General features: G+C 44.7%; 1 protein-coding gene across 1 annotated transcript; it reads left to right on the forward strand.

The window, feature by feature from the left end:
* Positions 1 to 1261: 1261 nt before the first annotated feature.
* ACAA2 (acetyl-CoA acyltransferase 2) lies at positions 1262 to 22202 on the forward strand. Its single transcript, XM_075077515.1, has 10 exons — positions 1262 to 1366; positions 6282 to 6448; positions 8440 to 8568; positions 10402 to 10518; positions 11938 to 12085; positions 15647 to 15822; positions 16797 to 16926; positions 19171 to 19241; positions 20459 to 20613; positions 21558 to 22202. The coding sequence occupies exons 1-10, from the start codon at positions 1351 to 1353 to the stop codon at positions 21640 to 21642; spliced, it is 1194 nt and encodes a 397-aa protein (XP_074933616.1). The 5' UTR covers positions 1262 to 1350; the 3' UTR covers positions 21643 to 22202.
* Positions 22203 to 22750: the final 548 nt, after the last annotated feature.

A 22750-nucleotide genomic window follows, 5' to 3' on the forward strand; every position in this document is an offset into this window, starting at 1 on the left:
ACAAATCTGTAAACTACACCTTTGTTTATAGAAAAATGCTTGTAATAGTCACTGTAATATTCAGCTGTGGATAAAAACAATTGTGAAATAAACACTTTTGAAGAAATTATGACTTTTGGTCAATAATGGGAATGTAAAAAATACACCTTTCAATATTGGAAACACTTCCACTTAAAAATTACAAAGTACTTTACAAACACAAACGAACGCTCTCAAAGCTTTTAATTGAGGTTTCGAAATGTTTAGAAGTTATAACTTAATTTCAGAGGTGCTTAAATACTGTGAGCTTATTAGAAACCGACAGAGTGTGGAATCTTATGGCCTTGAAGGCCATTGCAGACCAAGAGATGCAGCGCCAGCCCCTGTGCATGTGCTTAAATGGGACCAGTAAGTCAGTGGTGGAGAGATATAGTAAAACCCTCTGCTTTTTTTGAAAACAAGGTTGCATGTCGCTGTACATTCCCTCATATCTGGATACATTAAATCACTGGAGTTATGTAGGGAAAGCAGCTGGAAGTATTTTTTTAATCAAAGACGGGATTGTTCACAGGAAAACGTTTCTTCTAGAAAATTTATAACACTTAAATGGCATCGATGCAGACACGCGTTGATTTTTATTTGTACAGGAAATATTTTTCCTGATCCTCCCCAGTCTGACTGCTTCCACTAAGTTTTTATGCACACAAATCATACCTCAACATGCATTTTCAAGCACCAGAACTTTGAAAGGCGGTGTTCGTTGACAGCCGGGAGGCTGCAATGGGCGGGGGACATGGGGAAGGCCCGCAGGCGAGTCCCGCTCTTCGCCAAGGGATAAAGCTTGGAAGTGAGGGCAGCTCCGGGCTGCGAACCTCCCTCAGAGGCCCAGGCGAGGCGCTCGGAGGGGCCGCTTCGCCCCGTGAGGGAGGGGGCTGCCCTCAGGCCTCCCGGGGCCGCCCCTCTCCGCCGCCCGCGGGTCTCGGGTATGTTCCTCAGCACAAGGTTCCTCACCGATCCCGCAGGGCTGGGTTTGCGGGGCGGCTGCTCATCACGGAGGGCGGCGGGGCGGTCCCGGGGCAGAGCGGGCCCTGTCCCCCCGCCGCCGCCGTTACCGGGGCAGCGCCGCGGGGTCCCGTCCGCCTTTTCCTCCACCGCCGATTCGCCAAAGCCCGCGCCGCCTTTTCCAGGCGCGGGGGATGGAGAAGAGGGAGAATTTAAATGAAGTAGAAGTGAAATTAAAAAAAAACCCAAACCCACCCTATTTAAATATATTTAAAAGTCCCGCCTGTGCTTGCCTGCACGCTCCGCCCCCATCGTGGCGAATGTGCGCCGGGCCGGGCGCGGCGGACGGCGGAGCGGGACGGGACGGCCATGGCGCTGCTGCGGGGTGAGGCTCGTGTCAGCCCGCGGCGGGGCTGGGCGGCTCCCGGCCACCGTGCTGGGGACAGCGGGGGTGGCGTGGCCGCCGGTCCCTGAGGGGGGGAGCGGGGCCCGGCCTGGCTCCGTGAGGGCGGGCCGGTCTGGCGGGGGGGCTTAGGCCGGGTCTGAGGTAACGGTGAGCGGCGGTGCCGCCGCCGTCCCGGCCGCCCTGGAGGACGAGGGGCCCGTCACCCGGCGGCACCTCGCTTTGTCCCTCAGAGAACCCAAAATGGAGCCTCCGAAGCCGTTCCTGCCCCTCCGGGGGGTGATTTTTCCCCCCCCTCCTGTTGTCTTGTCCGTGCCGTGTCAGCACCCGTGCGATAAACAGCTGGAAATAAACGCGACCTTTCAAAAACCCACCGCGGTTTTTTGCAGGGGGTGGAGAAGGGGTGCGCGGCGCCGGTCGCAGGCGCCCCTGTTCTGGGCATTGGGCTGCAAACCCTTTGCACAAGCGAATATACTGTGCCTGGCTTTCTGCAGCGCTGAAGCCAGCTATGGTACAAGCAAACCTATAGCAAAGGGTGCGTATATATGTCCAGTAACCGGCCAGGGCGACGTGCAGTGAGTAGAAGTGACACCTGAAGTGTCGGTGGCTGAATGGTTCTTTTCTTGCCTCCAGCCCCTGCCTGTGTTTGCAGTAACAGCGCAGGATAAACTCTTCGTAAGGGCCAGCAGTTCCTAAAAGTTTTGTGTAAAGCAGTACGTCATGCTCTAGGTGGTTTAAATTTTGTGTCTCTCAAAGTGAGATAAATGTGCCCTTTAAAACCGGATCTTGTTTAAAAACAAAATTGAAATTTATTGGAATAGGGATTTTCATTGGACAGTGCTTTGCTACTTGACAGACTGTATCTAAATAATAACATGTGTTTAAGCCCTGGCTTGAGGTTTCAGTGCTGAAAGCCTGCCTAGTCAGTGTTGCAGTGATTCTGTGTTGCTTTACTGAACTGGATAATACAGGGAGCAGCTCTGCCGATATTTGTCTGGTGTTAGTTTTCTGTGCCTGTTTCAGGATCTTCTCTCATCTCTTGCCACAGTATTTTTCATACGCTGTTTTCTCCTTAATTTTTTTTGAGGTTAATGATTGTTTTTTAGGCCTTCCAAATAGGAGCTGACAAATATTTTCATACCAAGCACATTTGAGAAATGTTGGAGGGTTAGAGAATGTTTCAGACCTATAACAGCAGATCCCCGTTTGGCAGTAAGTGGTTAACAAAACCAGATTAAAAGATGAATTGAGTGTTTGATAAGGATTCAGAGCAACCTTTGCTTTCTAGCCCCAAAAGTTTCCAGATGCCTACGTATTCAGTAGTATTCTGCTCTCATCCGCCGTTTATCACCTTGGAAAACTGCAGAGACTCTGGAAGGTCATGGCAATGTAGAACATTAATGGGGATTTAGGAAGAGCTGACAAAGTCCTTTCTCATGCAGGACTTCAGCCACCCCTTGTTGGCCCTCCTGCAGTTTTGTGGAGGGAGAAGCATTTGTAGATGTCTCTCCAGTGAAGCAAAGTTAGGCAGGCTTTGGAGTAATATACCCTTAGGGGAATGGTTCTGTGGTCAGTTTAATTCAGCATAACTCAACACAGGTTGTGCTTCTTCTTCCATTACTGGTTCAGTCCAGCCTTCTCTCTTAGTTGGGAATTATTGTTTTATTGAGCAGCCGGAAGGTGAGCTCAGTCACAGAACTGATCCAAATGAAAATTAGCCCCTCGTTTTCTGCCAGCTTGGGGTTAGTCTTCAGTTACTGCAGCTGTGTGACCTGGTCTGGTTTATGCTTTGGCCCTGCAGTGCTGCAAGCAGTCTCTGTGGAAGAGAGAGATGATGTTGTTATTGTGAAAGGAATGTTTGAGGGCAAAGTTCCATCCTCAGCCCCAGACCGTTTGTTTGTAAGCCAACACGGTGTATGTGTTCAGCAAATAATGTGGATAACCAACAACCTGGCCAAAAGGGAGCAGAGCAAGTTATTTTAGCTTAGTCAGGTCCCTGAGCTGGTCCACGGCAAAGCCTTGCAACCAGCTCTGCTGGCACAAGTTTGGAGGACTCAGAGGGACAGGAATCGGTGGGCAGGAGGAGCAGTGGCAAGATGAGTGTCAAGGCCTGCTTTGCTGCAGGGGAGATCAGCTTAGCAACATGAGATTATCCTTAAAAGAGCTAAGGGTCTTTTTTTACAAGCATTGTTGTCATGCGATGAAGATGCAATCTTAACATTCAATAAATTAGCGTTAAATACAATATGTTTGGGGTAGTTAAATGAAAACTACTGGTCTAAATTTAAATCTGTCACCTGAATAGTCGATGAGACCGTAGTTGGTTAGCATAGTTGACATTAGAGTTAGAATATCTAATACTAGAATTAGAATAGTTGATTAGACCCTGAGTGTCCAGGGACTAATTCTGCAGTGGCTGTATTAAACACGCCTGTTTCCCATAAACATAAAACAGTTAAAGCATCTGTGCCTTCACTTGTAGGGATTCATATGTTGTGTCTGTTAGTAGTTTTCAGCTTTTTAAAAAAAATATATATACAACCAAAGTAAAAAGCATTCAGTCAATGGGTGAAGAATTGTGTTGGAATAAATTGAATTACTTGCTGATATCAATTGGACGATGATTAAATGAAGATGAAAACCAATGATGAATATAGCGTATATGATGTATATAGCATATACAATGTAGTGTATACAAGGGGTCAGTTCCGAGTGTTTGTGCCAAACCTGGGTACAGGACCTTCCTTGCAGGATCAGCTTTGTTGCTTTTCAGACCTCTAAATACACAGAGGCCTCTTGAGATATGTAATTTTAATGACCGTGGTGTTCCCTCTACACTTAAAAATCTGAGGAGTGAGCTTTTTGGATGTATAATAGTTAGCAGCTCTGAGGAAATAAATTCTGCTTCTCACAGTTTTTGAGTAGTTACCGCGTCAGCAGTACATTTTAAGGCAGCAGCAGTAGTGTGCTTAGCAAAGACTTCTTTTTAAGGTCTTCTGGGTGCCCCAGAAAGAAGCCCACAGGCAGCATCAGGGTGTGAGGGTGTTGCTCGATTTTGCTATCTTCATGCCTTTGAAAACTGCATTGTTTTTAGCATCCCTCCCTGTCCTTGAAGCTGCAATTCTTGCTTAGTCCACTTCAGGGTATTCCCCAGGTGGTCTTCCGAGCATATTCATTGCCTCTCTCAGATCCCAACATTGTGTTCAAGTCCTTGTCAGTGGAGCAGGCTTGACCTTGACCAGTTTGGAAAGTCCTTTTTTATAAATCACACAGTCTGGGATCCAAATATGTGAGAGAGAAGCAACCCCCCTCTGACAAACCAGCCAAGAAGCATGGATCACACAGCCTCTAACAGAAGGCCCGAAAACACTGTTCACGAGCAGCTTAATGAGCAGGCATTTTCATTTGCCTTCAGCCTTATCTTTGTATATATCTTCCAGTGTTACTTAAAATAACCGTGGATGCTTCACGGCAGCTGTAGAAAAGGGGTGTGTGAGCTCTGTTGTACAACTAGGGGAAAGTTCATAGGCTGCGTCCCACTCATTTCTGCGCGCAGAAGCAGAGAGCCGCGGCGACAAGCGGTCAGGAGGTGTTCGGTTTGGTTCAGAGATGCCTTCTCCCAAGCTGAAATTCATATAGGCTGCTTCTGGCCGATGCGTTTGTACACGTGTGCTTGCACACGCTCTCCTGTCTGTTGAAAACTGGATTTTCATCTCAGAAACTGGAAGGCTGATACTGATGCAGTTTAGATGACCTATATAATTCTGGAAATATCATGAAGGTTTTGATTAGGGAATGTTTTTCCTCTTAAGTTAAAGGAATCAAAGTTAAAATGCCTATAATCCCCCTCTGCTCTGCCCCAGTGAGGCCACAGCTGCAGGGCTGCGGCCAGGTCTGGGCCCCCCAGTCCAAGAAGGGCAGGGAACTGCTGGAGCAAGGCCAGCGCAGAGCTGCCAAGGGGATCAGGGGCTGGAGCATCTCCCTGGTGAGGAAAGGCTGAGAGACCTGGGCTTGTTCAGCCTGGAGAAGAGAAGCCTGAGGGGGGATCTCATCGATGCCTATAAATATCTGAAGGGCGGGTGTCAGGGCGATGGGGCCGGGCTCTTTTCAGTGGTGCCCAACGCCAGGCCAAGGGGCCACGGGCACAAGCTGGAACACGGGAAGTTCCCCCTGAACGTGAGGAGAAACCCCTTTGCTGTGCGGGTGCCAGAGCAGGGGCACAGGCTGCCCAGAGAGGCTGTGGGGTCCCTTCCCTGGAGACATTCACCCCCCGCCTGGACGCGGCCCTGTGCCCCTGCTCTGGGTGTGCCTGCTCCAGCAGGGGGTGGGACGGGATGAGCTCCAGAGGGCCCTTCCAACCCCCGCCAGTCTGGGATTCTGTGATAATTTTTTTGTTGTTGTTTTGCTTTATTTCTTTTTATTCTTTGTGAAAACTGTTTCAGAGTATAAACCAAAAATGTGCTGGCTTTTCTAGGATGAGGGAATCGCCTCTTTTTGTTTTTTAAATGAGCTGTTCCCCATCTGATTATTTCACAGATGTCCGCTATGGGATTTAATGGATGTTACTTTCATGCTTTTAGCACTAATGTCTGATGTGGTGTGGCAGCCTCCTTTGTCTGTCTGGTATCCAAACTACGTGGGGTTTTTTCACATCTCTTTATGGAAAAGAGGTATTTCTGGAGTCTTCCCAGCTCTTCTTCCTGAGTTAATTCTGCATACTGTCCCCATCCAAAGCATTGCAATATCCTATATCTTACTTATCTTGAAGTGTGTGGGTCACGTTACCCTTATTTACAGAGTCTGTTGCGAATTTAGGCTGTTATCCAGTTGAGGCTGACTGGGTAATTTTCTGTTTGTTAGACTCTGCACATCTGGCTAATTCTTGCCTCTGTCGCAGGTGTGTTCATCGTTGCAGCGAAGCGAACTCCTTTCGGGACCTATGGAGGTTTGCTGAAGGACTTCACAGCCACCGATCTGACAGAACATGCTGCTCGAGCTGCCTTGGCTGCTGGCAAGGTCTCCCCTGAGATCATTGACAGCGTCGTTGTCGGCACTGTCATGCAGGTTGGTAGCACGGATCATTTGCTGGTCAGTGATTATTTCAGTCGTCTCCCTCGGTGTGGTCCTGTAGAGAGTTACCTCTGCTTTGCAGCCAAGAATAAACTGAAGGGGTGGAAACGGAATGGGTAAGTAGCCTCTATAGTGTAGTGTTTCCTGTTCGTGTTTAAGGGCCATACCCTGCATGATTTGTGATATTACTGGGAGCAAGGCTTAGCTTTCTTTTTCTAGTGCCAAGGGTAGTTTAAAATAGGACAAGCTGATCTTCAAAAAAATGTGGATTCATTAAATGGTTACTTGCTAACGCCTGGTACGGCTCAAGCTGTGGAACCCAATGATCAGCGAGTTTTCACTGAATTGTGTAAATCCCTTTCTTTCTGGAGGCTGTAACTGATTCGAGCCCATTTCCCTTGAGTTTTCTAAATAGAATTTTGAGTGAATATGAGTTTACTTTGAGCTGGAAGGATACATGCCCTGCTTGGCAGAGACATTTGGACAATCATATCTTTTCCAAAGAGCTTGTGGCTTAGAAGCTATTGTATGCAGGGCACCAGCACTGCAAAACTGCATTTTTCCACATATCTAGATTAGGATCTTTGTTTTAGGCAAGACAGCAAAGAGCATTTCTGGGTTTGTTGTGTTTTGTATTCTGACTTCACCGTTATTGGGATAGGCAGTCTTATTTCGCACTGAGTGTTTCAAGGGTGCAGGAGAAACAAATGCCTGAGAACCTTCATGATAAGTGAACAAATGTGCACTATGCCTTCTTAAGGATTGTTCTGTCTCCTACAGCTACCATCTCAGCTTCTTTTAGTCAACTTTTTAGGTTTCGTAAGAACTGTTTGTGGCCTAGAGAAAAAAAAATGCGGCATCCAAATCTATTGTAATGCTTTCACATAAAAACTAGCATTCTCCTAATATATAAAAAAAAAGTCTTTTCATGTTGAAATTACATTTCTTTTCCTTTACACTTCCCCAACCCAATAGATTTTCTTTTTTTAGGTCTGGACTCCTTTTAAGTATTATGTGATTAAGTTTCAATAACTATGACTATACGACCATTTTAAATTCCCCTTCTTCAGCAGAAGTGGCTTGATTAATTTTTTTTTTTCTTGAACTTGCATTGGTAAGTGGCATTGTGCACAGAACTTTGCCTTTTAATACTTATTAGCTTAGCCCATGATCCCGAGAGCGTAAGTGTTCTCTCTGTTTGGAAAAGATCCATTACAAACCTATAGCAGTGCTGTTATCATTTTTTATTCTGTACCTGTGCTCGCCATCCTCTGCTGACTCAGTAGTTGAAATGCAGAAGCCTAATCGGTTTTGTTTCATCTCATGTTGGAGCCTGGTTTGTTAAAGGAGTGGGTTCTGAAGCAAACTGCTCTGTGTGTGTGTTACTTTGCTTTTCAAATAGAAGCCTGATATAAACATCTTTGAAAAGCTTTGGAGGAATGAGATTTCATGGTTAGAACAGACCTGTGTCCAGTCAGAACACATCACAGTTACAAAATTTCACAAAGTGGATGTGAAGCAGCGATGGCATGTCTGCATTTTCCACACTGCCTGGTTTTTGAGGGCCTTCCCCTGTTAGTATAAGCGATTTCAATTTACCTTGAAATAATTGTTGCTTGCCAGTGAGGATCTGGCCTAATGTCAGGCCGTTGTGTGCATGCTCTTTTGAAAAGAAGGGATAAGGGAAAACGTAAGACTTTTAAGCTGCGGTCTTAAGGTCTGAAGGACCCTTTTTGGACTGGTGCCTAGCTTTTACGACACAGAGTTTCTTTAAAAAACACGTTAAGACATTGGCCCTTTTTGATCATGTAGGATGGTATCTTTTTGAAGTGAATCAAACTGCATCTTGCGACTAGTAGGATTTCTCTTGAACATACGCTGTCTTCTATCAGTGATGCAATTACACCAGTCTGACTTTTCATCAAGACTTTTACTGTCCAAAGAAGTCGGAGTGTAACAAAACCTCCTATTCGTTTGGCCTGCAGAGCTCTGCGGATGCGATTTATATTGCAAGACATGTTGGTTTACGCGTGGGAGTTCCTGTCCCAGTTCCGGCCCTCACTGTCAACAGACTCTGTGGCTCTGGTTTCCAATCCATTGCCAGTGGATGTCAGGTACAAAGCTCTTTTTTTGTTTTTTTTTTTTTTTTTTTTCCTATATTAGTTGTAATCTTTATCAGACTGTTAACGTGAGAGAAGAGATGGGTGTAGAAACGTGTACTTTGTGTTTGGGTTGAGTCGTAACATGGATTTTGAGCTACCGCTGGTAGAGCATGGTTTTGAGCAGGAGTTCAGCCTCCACAGTGCCATATGTTGCGGTTGGTTTTAAAAATCATTGTTGTAGCTATTTGGAGTTTAATATAAGGAACGCAACAAGTGTTAGCCAGTGAAATAAGCTCAGCTGTGCCATAGTTGCATTCTGTGATCCTGTTTGTCTGGATAGGAATTACTGGGCATCAGAATCACAACAGGAGGCTTTTGTCTTCTGATCGTTGTTTACAATCTCACCTAACTAACGATGCAAGCAGCAACCTGTGCTTTCTAAGTGTGTTTTTGTTCAAAGATCCCAACCCTCTCATGGGTTAGATAATTTATAGCGTCGCTTCTTTTAAAATAGACAAAAATCAACTTCTCTTCCAGCGGTTGGCCAAAACCACTGAGTAAGATAGTACAGTGATACAGTGATTTTTATTTTGTTTGTTCATACAGACCAGTGGTCTATAACTAGCAGTGGCCTAGGCTTTACAAAATTAAAGGGTGTTTTATGAATATTTGAGCAACCACATAGTTGGTTTTTTATTGTTTTGTTTGGCTTTTTTATTAAAGTTCCCATTGGCTAGAGAATTATTTTAGATCTGATCCTCTGAGGAAAAAATGTGGAAGACAATGCAGAATTGCAGTTACACAGTTACAGTAATATCCATCTGACTCTTTATTTCTAGTGCTTTCTGCAAAGGCGATACACACGTTGGTCTACACTGAAAAAATCTGCTGGAGAATTTGATGGCTTATATTGGAAGTATGTTTGTGAGGTCTTTTCCAAAGATGGCATTTCATCAATGCAGCTAATGTTTCTGTATTTCTCTGGCACACAACAAAGCTGGAGGTTCTATTCTGAGCTGCTTAAATATGTGCAAACTTTTGGTAACTGTAGGAAGCATCTCCGCATATAACACTGCAAATCAGTCATATTAATTAGAATCATAGAATCGTTAAGGTTGGAAAAGACCCCTAGGGTCTTCAAGGGTCATCAAGTCCAACCGTCCATGGCCATCAAGTCCAACACTACCATGCTTCCTAAATTATTATCTAGTCGCCTCAAATGCATATCAAGATAATTTCGTCTGCTTCCATTCAAGTACACAAATAACCTTAACTGTCCAACTGAGTGAATCATTTTAAGGAAGCAGAATTTTTAAGTGGTCTGATGGTGTGTTTAGGAATTAGGGCTTTTAGGTTCTGTGGGCTTTGCCAGTGATGAATTAGTGAGTTTTGGGGGTTTCTTTTGGCAGCTTACCTGGCTAACGTTTTCTAAAATGATGTCACTTTTTTTTTTTAATCGTAAGGTCTAGTTTCAGGCTTTGAGGTTTAATTTCTGTTCCTTTTGAGAAGATTGGGAACTCAAAAGAGTTAAACTGCTTAGACCTAACCACGCAAGGATGCAGATGTGTAATGGCTTTGTTCATCAGTCCTGTCATACGTGTGTGCCCATATTCTCTTCCTCCCTTGTTGTGTTATCAGTCCTTGCTGAAAGGAAGAAGAAGGAACATGTAATGAAAGAGACAGACCCCGAGCTTAATAGAAGGGTAAATCCTTCATAAAGGCTACGCATGAACTCGTTCTCTGTGTGTGGCTTTGTAGGTGACGAGGCCTTTTTCTAAAACAGTTGTTGTTGTCTTACAAAACCAGCAAACTAAATCCTAGATGTGTTTTGGTTTTCTGTTACAGGAAATTTGCCTTAACGACTCAGAAGTTGTCCTGTGTGGTGGAGCTGAAAATATGAGTCAGGCTCCTTATGCAGTTCGAAACATTCGATTTGGAACCAGATTAGGAGCGGAACTCAAGGTCTAGTACTTTTTTTTAATTTTTTTTTTTCCCCCTGTGAATAAAGTCATGTTTACAGAGCAAAGTAAAGCATTGGGCCTATAGGCACTATATCCTTGCAAATGAAATTATTGGTCGAAGCATTTAGCCAGAATTCAGACATTACCGAAACAGTAGGTTCAGGCAATTTTCTTAAGCATCCCTATTTTCTAACTTTTCCAAAACTATCTTGGAACTCCTGTTCCATGTTAAACGTTGTCAGTAAACTCTTAGACACAAAGCTTAGTTTGCTTGGTACATCCCATCAAAGTACTGTATATAATATAAAAAATTTTCTCATGTCAGAGCTTATGAAGTAGAGGCATACAGAGTTTAGGTGAAGCTGGTGAGGCTAGCAGTGGGTAGATAGACTGGTAAAGAACAGGTATACCTCCAAGTTGTAAGCATCTCTCAGTTTTAAAAATGGTAATTTGATATTAAATTCATTGACAGAGAAATTATTGTTACATTCTTTTCTGAAGATACATCCTTAGTGAATACTGTGGGAGATTTGCAGCAGGACCCCGTCCTGCTCTGATACTAATTGATTATTCAGTGGGTCATAACCAAAATGCTAAATTAGGGTATTTCAGTGTTTTAGCTTTATGACGATGGTGAATATGAAGTATTCTCCACCCTGTTCCGCGAATCTTGCGTGGCACTGTGAGTAAGCCTCAGTACCTACAGAGAGCACCTTCACAAGGTTGCTGGTAACACTGAGTCTCCATAGGTGCCACTGGGTTCTTATCATGAAGATAATTGAGTTATACAGTTGCAGGTGAATAAGTGATTTATCTTGCAGAGCTTTACTGGTGACAGAGATGACAAAACCCATCTGAACTGACTGGGCTTGCCTTTATCCGGTTAAGTGAAGTTAGACCTGGTGTTTTCTCACCTGAGATGTTTTACCCACAGAAACCTTTAACTGGAGTAAGGTGATTTTACCTGACAGTAGAGAAAGAGCCAAAGAATCAGTAGGCTGCTGTGCCTTTTCATAGTTCCCCACCTTTCCTTCTTGGTAACTAGAATGACAGTTGCGTTTTATCATCCCTAATAAATAATGTAGCAGTGAAATACACTGAAACACTTAAGAATCATAGGCTTTTCCTAAACCTCTCAGGGCCGCATATGAGTGGAAAGAAGCACACTAGAGCACAAAGTAGATTAACTAAAATAAGTTTACATTTTTTTGCAATTGCAATTGTGCAGCAACAGTTTGCAGACAGAATTCCATACTGTTCTACAGCGTATTTGTCCTAATTTAATTCAAGTATCTGTAGGTAACCTGAGGTGATTTTACAAAGAGATGTTACTTTCCAAGAGGCTGCTGAATAATTCGAAACTGTCAATAAGAAATGTGAATATTGCTTTATAATTTTCTTTCCATAATGTTCCATCCAGTTGGAAGACACATTGTGGGAAGGCCTGACGGATACACATGTTAAAATACCCATGGCAGTTACAGCTGAAAATCTGGCCGCAAAATACAACATCACGCGGGAGGACTGTGACCGATACGCATTCAAAACGCAACAGAGATGCAAAGCTGGTTAGTAAATTCAGGAATGGAAGTGTTTACATGATACTAGTTTCAAATCTAGTCAGTTTTTAACACCATTTCAAAGTATTTTTAAGTTTTGTGCATCTTGGTGTAACTTGTCTTGATGTGCAGAGACTGTAATTCATCCTTTTGTTTGCCCTGTGATACAAGTAGCCCGCTCCTAGGGGGTTTGACTTTTAATATACCGAGTCAGGTGTTGTACCTATCATCAGGTGAGGTAACAAGCCCCTTTCCACTGCCTTGCTGCATCTTCCTAGTGGACATTCAGTAGCTGTTCAGGCAGCAAATGCCGTTGGCCTGGCGTGTGTCACCTCCTGCCTGAACAGGATTCATGTTCATGAATGTAGCTTCTTGGTGCGTTGTTGGCGGGATGCCTTGCCCTTGTCTTCCCCGCAGCAGAGCCGCATTGTGCCAGGCAAGCCTGACTCCCCTCCTTTCTCTCGTCTCCACTGCAGAATGGTCCTTTTCCACAGCAACCCACGTACTACTTCTGGGGTTACATCAGGCTGGTGGCCTGTCATTAGCGGGGTTCCTCAGGGATCCATCTTATGGCGGGTACTCTTTAATCCCTTTATAAATGACTTGGATGCAGGACTAGAAGGAATAGTAATTAAGTTTGCTGATGACACAAAATTGGGAGGACCTGCTGACACTCTTGAGGGCGGAGAGGCCCTGCAGAGGGATCTGGACAGGCTGGAGAGCTGAGCAACCACCAGCCGTACAAAGTTTAACAAGGGCAAGTGCTGGATTTTGCCCCGGGACACGGCAGCCCTGGCTGTACAGACAGACCAGGGAACGAGGGACTGGGGAGCAGCTCTGCAGGGACGTGGGGTTCTGCTCGATGGCAAGTTGAACACGAGCCACCAGCGTGCCCTGGCAGCCCAGAGGGCCAGCCGTGCCCTGGGGGGGCATCGAGCCCTGCATCGCAGCCGGGCGAGGGGGGGGATTGTCCCGCTCTGCTCCGCGCTGGGGCGGCCTCACCTCGAGCGCAGTGGGCAGCGTTGGGTGCCGCAGGACATTGAGGGTATAAAGGTACTGGAGAGTGTCCCGAGGAGGCCACGGAGCTGGGGAAGGGTTTAGAGGGGAAACGGTACGAGGAGCGGCTGAAGTCCCTTGGGTTGTTCAGCTGGAGCAGAGGGGGCCGAGGGCAGCCTCATGGCGCTCTGCAGCTCCCTTCCGAGGGCAGGAGGAGGGGCAGGGCTGGTCTCTGCTCTCTGGTGACCAACGCCAGGCCCCGAGGGAATGGCAGGGAGATGTGCCAGGGGAGGGTTAGGCTGGGCATTAGGAGAAGGTTCTTCCCCCAGAGGGTGGTGGAGCCCTGGCACAGGCTCCCCAGGGAGGCATCACGGCACCAGCCCGGCGATATTCCAGAAGCGCTTGGACAAGGCCCTCAGGGACCTGGTGTGAATTTGGGGTGTCCTGTGCAGGGACAGGAGCTGGGCTCGATGGTCCTTGTGGGTCCCTTCCAACTCAGGGCATTCTGTGATTCTAAGATTCTTGTGTGCCAGCATGTTCTTCCTTTTGCAAATCATACGCTATTCTACAACCCTGAAACAGTCAAAGCAGATGGAATCTGAATATTTGTTCAGGTCCTGTATTTAACTGTTTTCTGGGTGGCTTACATGGCCAAAGCCATAATTCAGAGGCAGTGGGTTATTGTGAAGTTGATTGACAGTGTAAACAGGATGGTAGGCAAAAAGGCAGTAGAATGTGTAGTCATCATTGTGGGGCTTCAAATACATTGCGACCTAAAGGTGAACGTAAGAAGCAAATGTCTAATCATACTTTTAGATTCTAATTCTATTCTTGAAGGAAGATTTTGTATTTTGTTTCAGTGCGTGTAGCAGTGTGCTTTGTAACTTTTCTCGGTTGCATGTTACCTTCCCTGCAGATCTTGTGAGCAACTCCTGCCATTCCTGGAACCTTTGCTAGAACCCGTGCCCCTGAGGAGGCTTCTGCTTCCTTCTTCTTTTCTAGGATTTTGCCTTGTTTAATTTTATTTCTGCTTGTTATGACCAGTTCATCGTATCCCACACTAAAGAGAGAGTCCTCTGGCTAATCAGGAAAGAAAAAGACTTGTAGAATTTATTGAGAAAGTTCAGAGGTAGCTAAACAATGTCAGATCTGGCAATATCAGTGCCTTAGTTTTAAATCCCTTAGATTTAAATTTGTTTAATGATTTCAAATGGCTGGCAATCTTGGTTCGGTTTTGGGAGATAAGAGTTGTTTTGTTTTTAAATCTGTATGTTCAGATCAACCTCGTGGACACAAAAGGTTGCGATTAGTTGCCTGAGTATTGGCATCTACTGTTGTCTTAGGTTGTGTGACCAGGTCCCTTTACGGGGATCCTAGATACCTACAATGCCTTGAATCGTCTCAGGTTGTTTAGGCAGCTGTTCTAAGATCATGATTTGACTGTGAGATCCTCTGGAGAAGCAGCTTGGACAGGATCTTAATTGACGTAAAATAGCTTATGCTGGTGATCAACAGAGAATCCCAGACTGGTGAGGGTTGGAAGGGCCCTCTGGAGCTCATCCCGTCCCACCCCCTGCTGGAGCAGGCACCCCCAGAGCAGGGGCACAGGGCCGCGTCCAGGCGGGGGGTGAATGTCTCCAGGGAAGGGACCCCACAGCCTCTCTGGGCAGCCTGTGCCCCTGCTCTGGCACCCGCACAGCAAAGGGGTTTCTCCTCACGTTCAGGTGGAACTTCCCGTGTTCCAGCTTGTGCCCGTGGCCCCTTGGCCTGGTGTTGGGCACCACTGAAAAGAGCCTGGCCCCATCGCCCTGACACCTGCCCTTCAGATATTTATAGGCATCGATGAGATCCCCCCTCAGGCTTCTCTTCTCCAGGCTGAACAAGCCCAGGTCTCTCAGCCTTTCCTCACCAGGGAGATGCTCCAGCCCCTGATCCCCTTGGCAGCTCTGCGCTGGCCTTGCTCCAGCAGTTCCCTGCCCTTCTTGGACTGGGGGGCCCAGACCTGGCCGCAGCCCTGCAGGTGTGGCCTCACTGGGGCAGAGCAGAGGGGGAGGAGAACCTCCCTCGCCCTGCTGGCCACGCTCCTTTTCATGCACCCCAGGACTCCGTTGGCTTCCTTGGCCCCAAGGGCCTGGTGCTGGCTCAAAATGAGGCTTAGGGGTTTTTTTTATGTTCCTCTCTGAGTGAGATTTATGGCTCCTTGGCCATCTGATACGTGACAGAGCTGTAGAATGAAGCAACAATACAGGGGGATGTGTACCAAAAATAAACCTAGTGGTTCAAACAAAAAGAGTACAATTATTTAAAGCTAAAATTACACTTTGAGACTTTCTTTGGAGGAGTTTGGGAATGTATTTGTAGAGGTTTTGCCCAGCTTCCAAAAAAACCCAACTAAACAATATAACACCATGCAGCTTATTTAAACAAAATAAAGCATAAACAGTACTGTCCCTGAGCTCTTGGGTAAAATAGAGCAAAAGTTGTGTGCACATGAAAATGGGATCATTGGTCATGCTGCGCAATTGTCGTGATACTTTTATCAGAGTCCTTTTATTTCCCTTTTTGTGGTTGCAGCTCATGACGCTGGTTACTTTAGTGCTGAGATGGCACCAATTGAAGTGAAAACGAAAAAGGGGAAAGAAAGTATGCAAAAGGATGAGCACCCAAAACCCCAGACCACTCTGGAACAATTGGCAAAACTCCCGTCCATTTTTAAGAAGGATGGAACGGTGACCGCTGGGAATGCTTCAGTGAGTACGTCCAAGCCTTGGGTTGGGAAAGTGTCACCTCTGTGGTTCACCAAATTTATTGTCATGGTATTTATGTCTCACTGAGCCACCTGTGGCTGTCAGTGGTGTCTCCTGACGGAAGTGATTTCTGATTCTGCAATTGAATGCCCCTGGCTGCCCGTTCCAGACCCGAGATGGCAGGGCATCCTTCGGTCTGTTCCTATATCCTAAAATTTGGTTATGTGGATTGTCACTGCTCTTTTAGCGAGGCATTGACACTTCCTCATCAGCCTTGAATTATGTGGTTGGTACCTGCAGTGGCTGTGTAGAATTAGCCATTCTACTTTCTTTTGGGGCGGAGATTACCGAAAAATTGCTTTACAAGCATGCATTATATTAGTGGACACGCTGCTGCTGCTCATCTTCGTAACCACAATTAGTATCCTCTGTAGTCCAAACCACATTTTGCTCTTACCCAGAGTAGACTGGGTGCTTAGCAGCATGTCACGGCAGATTGTTCCTCTTACAGTCATTATCTTAATGAACTCATTAATGTTCTTCGGCCCAGAAGGACCGCTGTGGTCATATAATCTGAATTCCTGCCTAAAATAGGGCACAGACACAGCAGGTATGGATGTCTGTAAAGCATCTCTTATAATAGTACATACGTTATCCAATATTAACAGTGTCTTTGCAAGCCTACAGAACGATGTTTCCAGCGTAAGGGAGACTTTTAAGTGGCAAAAATGTATTTTACTTTTCTAAAACATTGAAATTAATTAAACACCTATATTTAACTTTCACAGGCCACAGAATAGTGAAAGGTTGTGGTTTGTTGTGTTGAATAAACAGTAATACAATTGTCTGTTAAATGTTAATAATAGTGTCTTGGACTCAATCTTTTTGTTTTTTTGAGGGGCATATTTAGTTTGAAGCGTGGGGGTTTTTTTGTTTGTATTTTCTCCACTAAGAATGCTTTTCTCTCCTACTGCAAGGGGGTGTGTGATGGAGCTGGTGCTGTCATCATTGCCAGTGAATCAGCACTTAAAAAACACAGTCTTACTCCTCTGGCAAGAGTAGTAGCCTATCACTCAGCTGGCTGCGACCCTTCCATAATGGGCATTGGTAAGTTGCAATAAATCATGTTATTTTGTAGCATCAAGCAGTGTTAAAAATATTCTTGTGTTGGGCAATCTAAAGGAAAGAAAGGGAGGCTGCAGTGCGCTGAGTCTGGTAGCGCTGAAGACGTTTGTGGGGCTTACTACAGAGGGACTGTCCGTTCCACTGAGTCCGTCCATCCCTCCTACGCAGAGGGACTGCCTTACTCTCAGTTCGGCTGAAAGGGGACGTGCAGTGCCTGACCTGTAGCATTAGCACTGAACTATAGTCCCCTGGGCACCTTTTTTTTTTTTCCTTTTTTACTCTCTCTGTTAGTACGTCAAGAAAAGAGGCACTGTCAGTTTTTTTAAAAAACAGTTTCCTCCTGAAATTCACCTTAGTTTCCTGTAAGCTTTAAATCCCATTAATAAATGTGCAACTCTGAGTCGTCTTCCTCACCTCTTGCTGAAGCAGTATTGGCTATGTGTACGCCTTTCAGCAGTTACTGAGTTGCTCAAGCTAAGACTGGATTCCAGGATACACATCTGTTCAGGTATTATTTTGGCAAACCACCTACTTCTCTTTTTTTGTTCGTCCCATATTTTACTCTTCTTAATCGAGTAGCTGTTAACGCAGACAGACCCTCAAAGCCAATCCAGACGCCCCAGGGTTTTTCCCCTTCTGTTTGGTTTGTAGACAGCATTGTATCCCGGCATTGCTGTTCCTTTCTGCCATCCTGTTCAGAGAGGTCATTGTTGACTGCTTCCATGTGTCAGTAGAAATGCAAATGAAGCATTGTCAGCTTTCTTTTCTTGATCAGACTTATCTGACTAACACAACCTTCAAAGCAAATGTGGAGGGAGGGTTTCTTTCGCTAGACTTCATGCTGTCATTGTGCTTTCTAAACTAGCCCATTCTTTCTAGGTCAGGCAACTCTTTTAGCTTGTTCAAAAACTTCATAAATCATATGGAGAAACAGTTAGTATCCAAACTCCTTAATACCACAGCTTGTCCCCAGCAACTCAGAAAGAGCAGATGAGATTCATCGACATGACAGCAACAGATCTGAGAACAGGAGCTCAGGCTGAGCAACAGCCCTTTCACATACTGATGGTGATCGGGAGTCCTGCCTCACAAAGTCTAGTGAGAGAACTCATTATTTAAAAAAAAAAAAGGAGAGGAGAGAGAGGGGAAAAAAGTCTACTTGGCTGTCATTGATGGTCTTGGTATTGTCCACATGAGACCCTCCCATTACTCTCACGCGTAACAGGCATACTAAAATGCATCCGTAATGACACGCATTAAGCGGCCTGAGGCTTTCTAATAATCCACTGAGCTTTGAACTGGGCCATTTCTTCTTTTATATTTTCTGTCTCTTCAGTCATTTACTTGTTTTTATGTTTTTTATACTTTGAGCTATGAGTTTTCAACACCGTTTTTTGGTAGTGAGATAGCATTTAGGATTGTTAATGTTTTAGGATTGGGGTGTTTTGTCTAATGACCAGCTCCCATCCAACATCTCAATATCTTTGTCCAACAAGCACATATCTACTGAAATTCTCTCTGAGTATCTCTTTAGGTAGCTGTGCTTTGAGATTAGTTTCCCCCTAGTGAATTATACTAGGTCACAGATGTCAGCTTTCTTCCAGAGAAGTTTCATTGCTAAACTCTGTAATATTCCCAAACAAAATCTTACTGTCTTCAGCTGGCTGGGACTTGGGTCCAAGGGAACATTTTATTGTTAGGTCTTTTGAGTAGAAGATTTTCAGATAAATTGTATTAACACCAGAACAACAATACCCATAACTAAACACATGAGTGACAATCTGTAGAACAGCCTGCCGTTTTCTTTTTCATATACCTGGAGGCTGCAAGTTGTAAGGAAGGAATAAGCTGAACCACGAGTACTGGGAAGAAGAATGCCTCAAACCTGTTGTGAAGCTTTTTTTTTTTTAATTTGGCTGGGGACTGTCAGTTCTCTTGACTTGAAAGCTATGCATGTGTTTGCCAACATAGCCATGCAGCAGTAGTGACACTCCTAGCTTTCCCTGGCAATGTGCTGGGAAGACTGCCAAGCAGTTTTGAGATTTAGGAGTTCTCTTACCACCTAATAAAGCAGGTGAGTGGCATATCCAGAATTCATTGGCTGCACAGAGGCTCATGGGACGGGATCCGATGAGGCTTTATGAAGCCATCCTATGTATAGCTTGTTTATAAGCCTTTATTTATTTCTTCTTTCTTTAACTGACTGTGCATGCAATTCCTAAATAGGCCCTGTACCTGCAATTACCGAGGTTCTGAAGAAAGCAGGATTGACCCTGAAGGACATGGATTTGGTAGAGGTAAGGAGTTTTAACGTGAGGTTACTCCTAGTCTTTTTAGCAGAAACATTCCACTCCTACATGTAGCCCATCATCCCAAGGTAGGTGTTTCTGCATGGCTGGAGCCCACCTGTCTTAGCTCGCCCGCCTGACCTCTCTCCATCTAGTTTCTACCACACAGCTGCACAGTCATTACAGAAATCTCAGGCACATGGAAATTGAAAATGGTGTGATAGCATTCCATGGGAAAAAATATCCCCGTCACATTGTTGTCCAAAAAGTGGATCAGTCGCCCGGTGTGCAATGAGTCAGTAATCACACGCTCAGGAGACAGGTTGCTCCTTTATTTCAGGGTTGCGCAAGCCTGGGTTCTCCGTGGTTTTCCACAAACCAAGCACACCGAAGCCAGCTACCTCATTGTATTTATACAATAAGTCCATACATATTCATTCTAATCACAAAGGTTGCGTAATGGCATTAAGTCACTCCTCTTGGCTCCGCTTCAGATCCTTCAGTGCATGCCTTCCTTTCTTCGGGGGTCTTTGGTGGTCTTTACAGATGAAGTACCCTAACCTTTTTTACCCATATATGGTTGCGAGTCACCTAAGGACAATTCAAGGCTATTTTCTCTTGCCAACTCTCCTTAATTTTCTTCCAAATGGAATGTTTGTCCTTTATTAAATGGATAATTGCTGATGGCCAAGATACCCCGTCCTTAAGCTCAGATTAAATATTAAACCATGAACCAGTGCTTGATCAAAAAGAAAGGAGTCTAGATTCATGCTAATTAAACATATACAATATACCTTCTTTCCAAGGGGGGGTTGCTCTCTTACAACATGAGGTTTTACTTTGTTGGCTGGACTGCTAATGTTTTAAGTTGTCACGTTCCTCCATTTGTGAACAAGGCTGGTTTTTGTCAGAGCAATAGGCTTTTGCATCAGAATTGCATCAGAATATTCCATGCCTTTTTTTTTTTTTTTTATAAAATATACTGGATCCTTGTGTGTGTATCACGTGTGCCAGAAGAATTTAAATTTGAATTTACTTTGGGTTGGCCTGACAATTTGTAGGTTGTCTGAGTAGGCTTCTCTAAACACAGTATTTAATATTTTGCTCAATGAAAATGACCTGGAGAAGCAGCGCACCTCATTTAGTCTTGTGTGCATACACATGCTGCTGAAAGCTTGTGGGGAAAGACAGACATGAACAGTTGTTTTGTTTCTGTGGTGTTTTAGGTGAATGAGGCATTTGCACCTCAGTATCTAGCTGTCGAAAAAGTTTTGGGCCTTGACCCTGAAAAAACCAATGTCAACGGAGGTGCCATCGCTATAGGTCATCCTTTGGGTGCTTCAGGATCACGGATCACAGCTCATCTGGTTCATGAATTAAGGTACGCATGTACCCGATAGCGGCCGGTAGTGAATGCAGTGCTCATGTATTTACGCCTGCAAAAGATATTTGGTACGGATACTGTGTGACTAAAATCTTCCAGTCTGCTGACTTAAAGCTCTCCACACTAAAGCGTAGAGCTTTCTGTACAACTTTGTTACCTTTGTGCCGCAGTCCAGGTCCTGCGGCTCGCCTCGTATTCTGTTCTGTTGTCATTACAGATCTGTTGCTTCCTCTAGATCTGATCCAAGCCCACAGCAGCCAGTGGGAAGGTTTCCTTTACTGAAATGGCCTTTGAGTAAAGCCTGTTTTTTTCTTAACAGGGTCCATTTAAAAGGCTTTGTCCTCACCTTCTCTCTCCATTAGTCCTCTTTCAGAAATTGTGACTCTCTTGGCTTGCTTGATATGCTTAGCACCATGTTAATCTGAATCTTCTTTCCCCCCCACCTCAGGGCGGAGCTCACTGTATCTATTTGCTTGTGCTTGCCACACTGTATTGGTGTGCAACCATAAAGCCTCAGTGAATTTGCACCTTGCACAAAACTGTTTCTTGGAGTGCGGCTGTAAAAACCGTAGCTTTTAAAAACCACCTTGGCAATAAAATTACCTTTTACTTATGCCATTTTTATTCTGTGTTGAAAGCACAAGTATCCCGTAATGTCATTCCTTGCCATTTTGTATTCCTAAGAACAACATAATGAACCATCTTTTAGATGGTAAAAGACTCAGACTTGCAACTCCTTGTTTTGCTACAGAAATATTTCAAATATTTCAACATCAGTTGAGGCTTCATGTTATTTTTCTGGAAAAAGAAGAACATACACATTCTAAAACGTCTTCTTCAGTAGTACCTAGTTGATAGCCGGTTCCCTTTCATAAAATTAGAACCAGCTACTAGAGTTTCATAAATGTAAATAACTTTCACTGTTACTTTTTTCTGTACAGGCGTCGTGGTGGGAAATACGCAGTTGGGTCAGCTTGCATTGGCGGTGGACAAGGTATTGCTCTTATAATTGAGAACACAGCCTGAGAGATTATGGAGGCTGCAGCGTTGCCTGGATTTCTGCCTTTTGTGACAATAAAGCCTCACTGCCTGCCTTCGTTATGTGCCGTTCCTGCAAGGTAAAGGAATAGCTGAGAAGCCTGAATTCTGGACAAAAAGATTCAATAATGTCTTCCTAACTAAAGGAAGTGTGACATCGATATAATTTCACACTGATGAAGTATTTTCTAAAAGCCTCTTTTCAATCAAAGTTAATATATTTCTGTAGGCAAAATTCTTTCCATTTCCTGAGGAAATTGCTTGTCAAACTTTCACCAAACCTGCCTTAAAATAGCAGTCAGTGCAGCTTTTTAAGCAAGTATTGCTTAAACTATTCTTATTTCAGCTACTGCTGCTGTCTGGCACATGTGCCTCTTTTATCATCAGGAAACGAGAAAATTTAATTGGAGACCTTCTGAAGTACATACTAATTGTAGATTGATGGCTCTAACCTGTACCCTGCTGTTTTGCCAGGGAAAAGAAAATGAGCAAAAGCTGAAATTTCCATTGTGCCTCCCAAAAGAACAATAAATATAACCGAAAAAAGGGCTTGGTGCTTGTTTGTTTATTTTAAAAGTAAATCACTGTGAGAGTTGTTACTTTTGGTACGTTAGTGTTTGGTTTTGGAGAGACTGTTTTTCCTGGTGGAGAAATAACTGGTGTTTGCTAGGTAATTTCTAGAGAACTTGAGCAAATCAGCCAGCTTTCCTCTGCGAAGAGGGGTAGTTGAGTCTGTGGCGCTGCACAGTAGCTGCATATGTACGGCAACTCATTTCTTAAGTTCCTCTGACAGTATCACCTCTATCTCTTGGGTGCCTTAGCGTGGGGCTGCTCTTAGCTAATTTGCCCAGTGCACATCTGAGCAAGTTGTCTTGCCCCTCACAGGCAGTGGGGTTGAAGTTATGAATCATTTGACATAATTGAGGTTACATTGGAATGAAACGAGGTCTCCATTGACTCTAGTCACTGAAGTGAGTCCTTCAGGCTGACTGTACTGTCAAGAGCAATGTGCAGCTTCCTCTGATGTAGGTGTCTACATCAGATACGCAGTTGGATCCATGTCAGAGACTGCACATGCTTCTCCATAGCCTGTACT

Source organism: Phalacrocorax aristotelis, chromosome W (assembly GCF_949628215.1).
Source record: "Phalacrocorax aristotelis chromosome W, bGulAri2.1, whole genome shotgun sequence".
Taxonomy (NCBI): domain Eukaryota; kingdom Metazoa; phylum Chordata; class Aves; order Suliformes; family Phalacrocoracidae; genus Phalacrocorax; species Phalacrocorax aristotelis.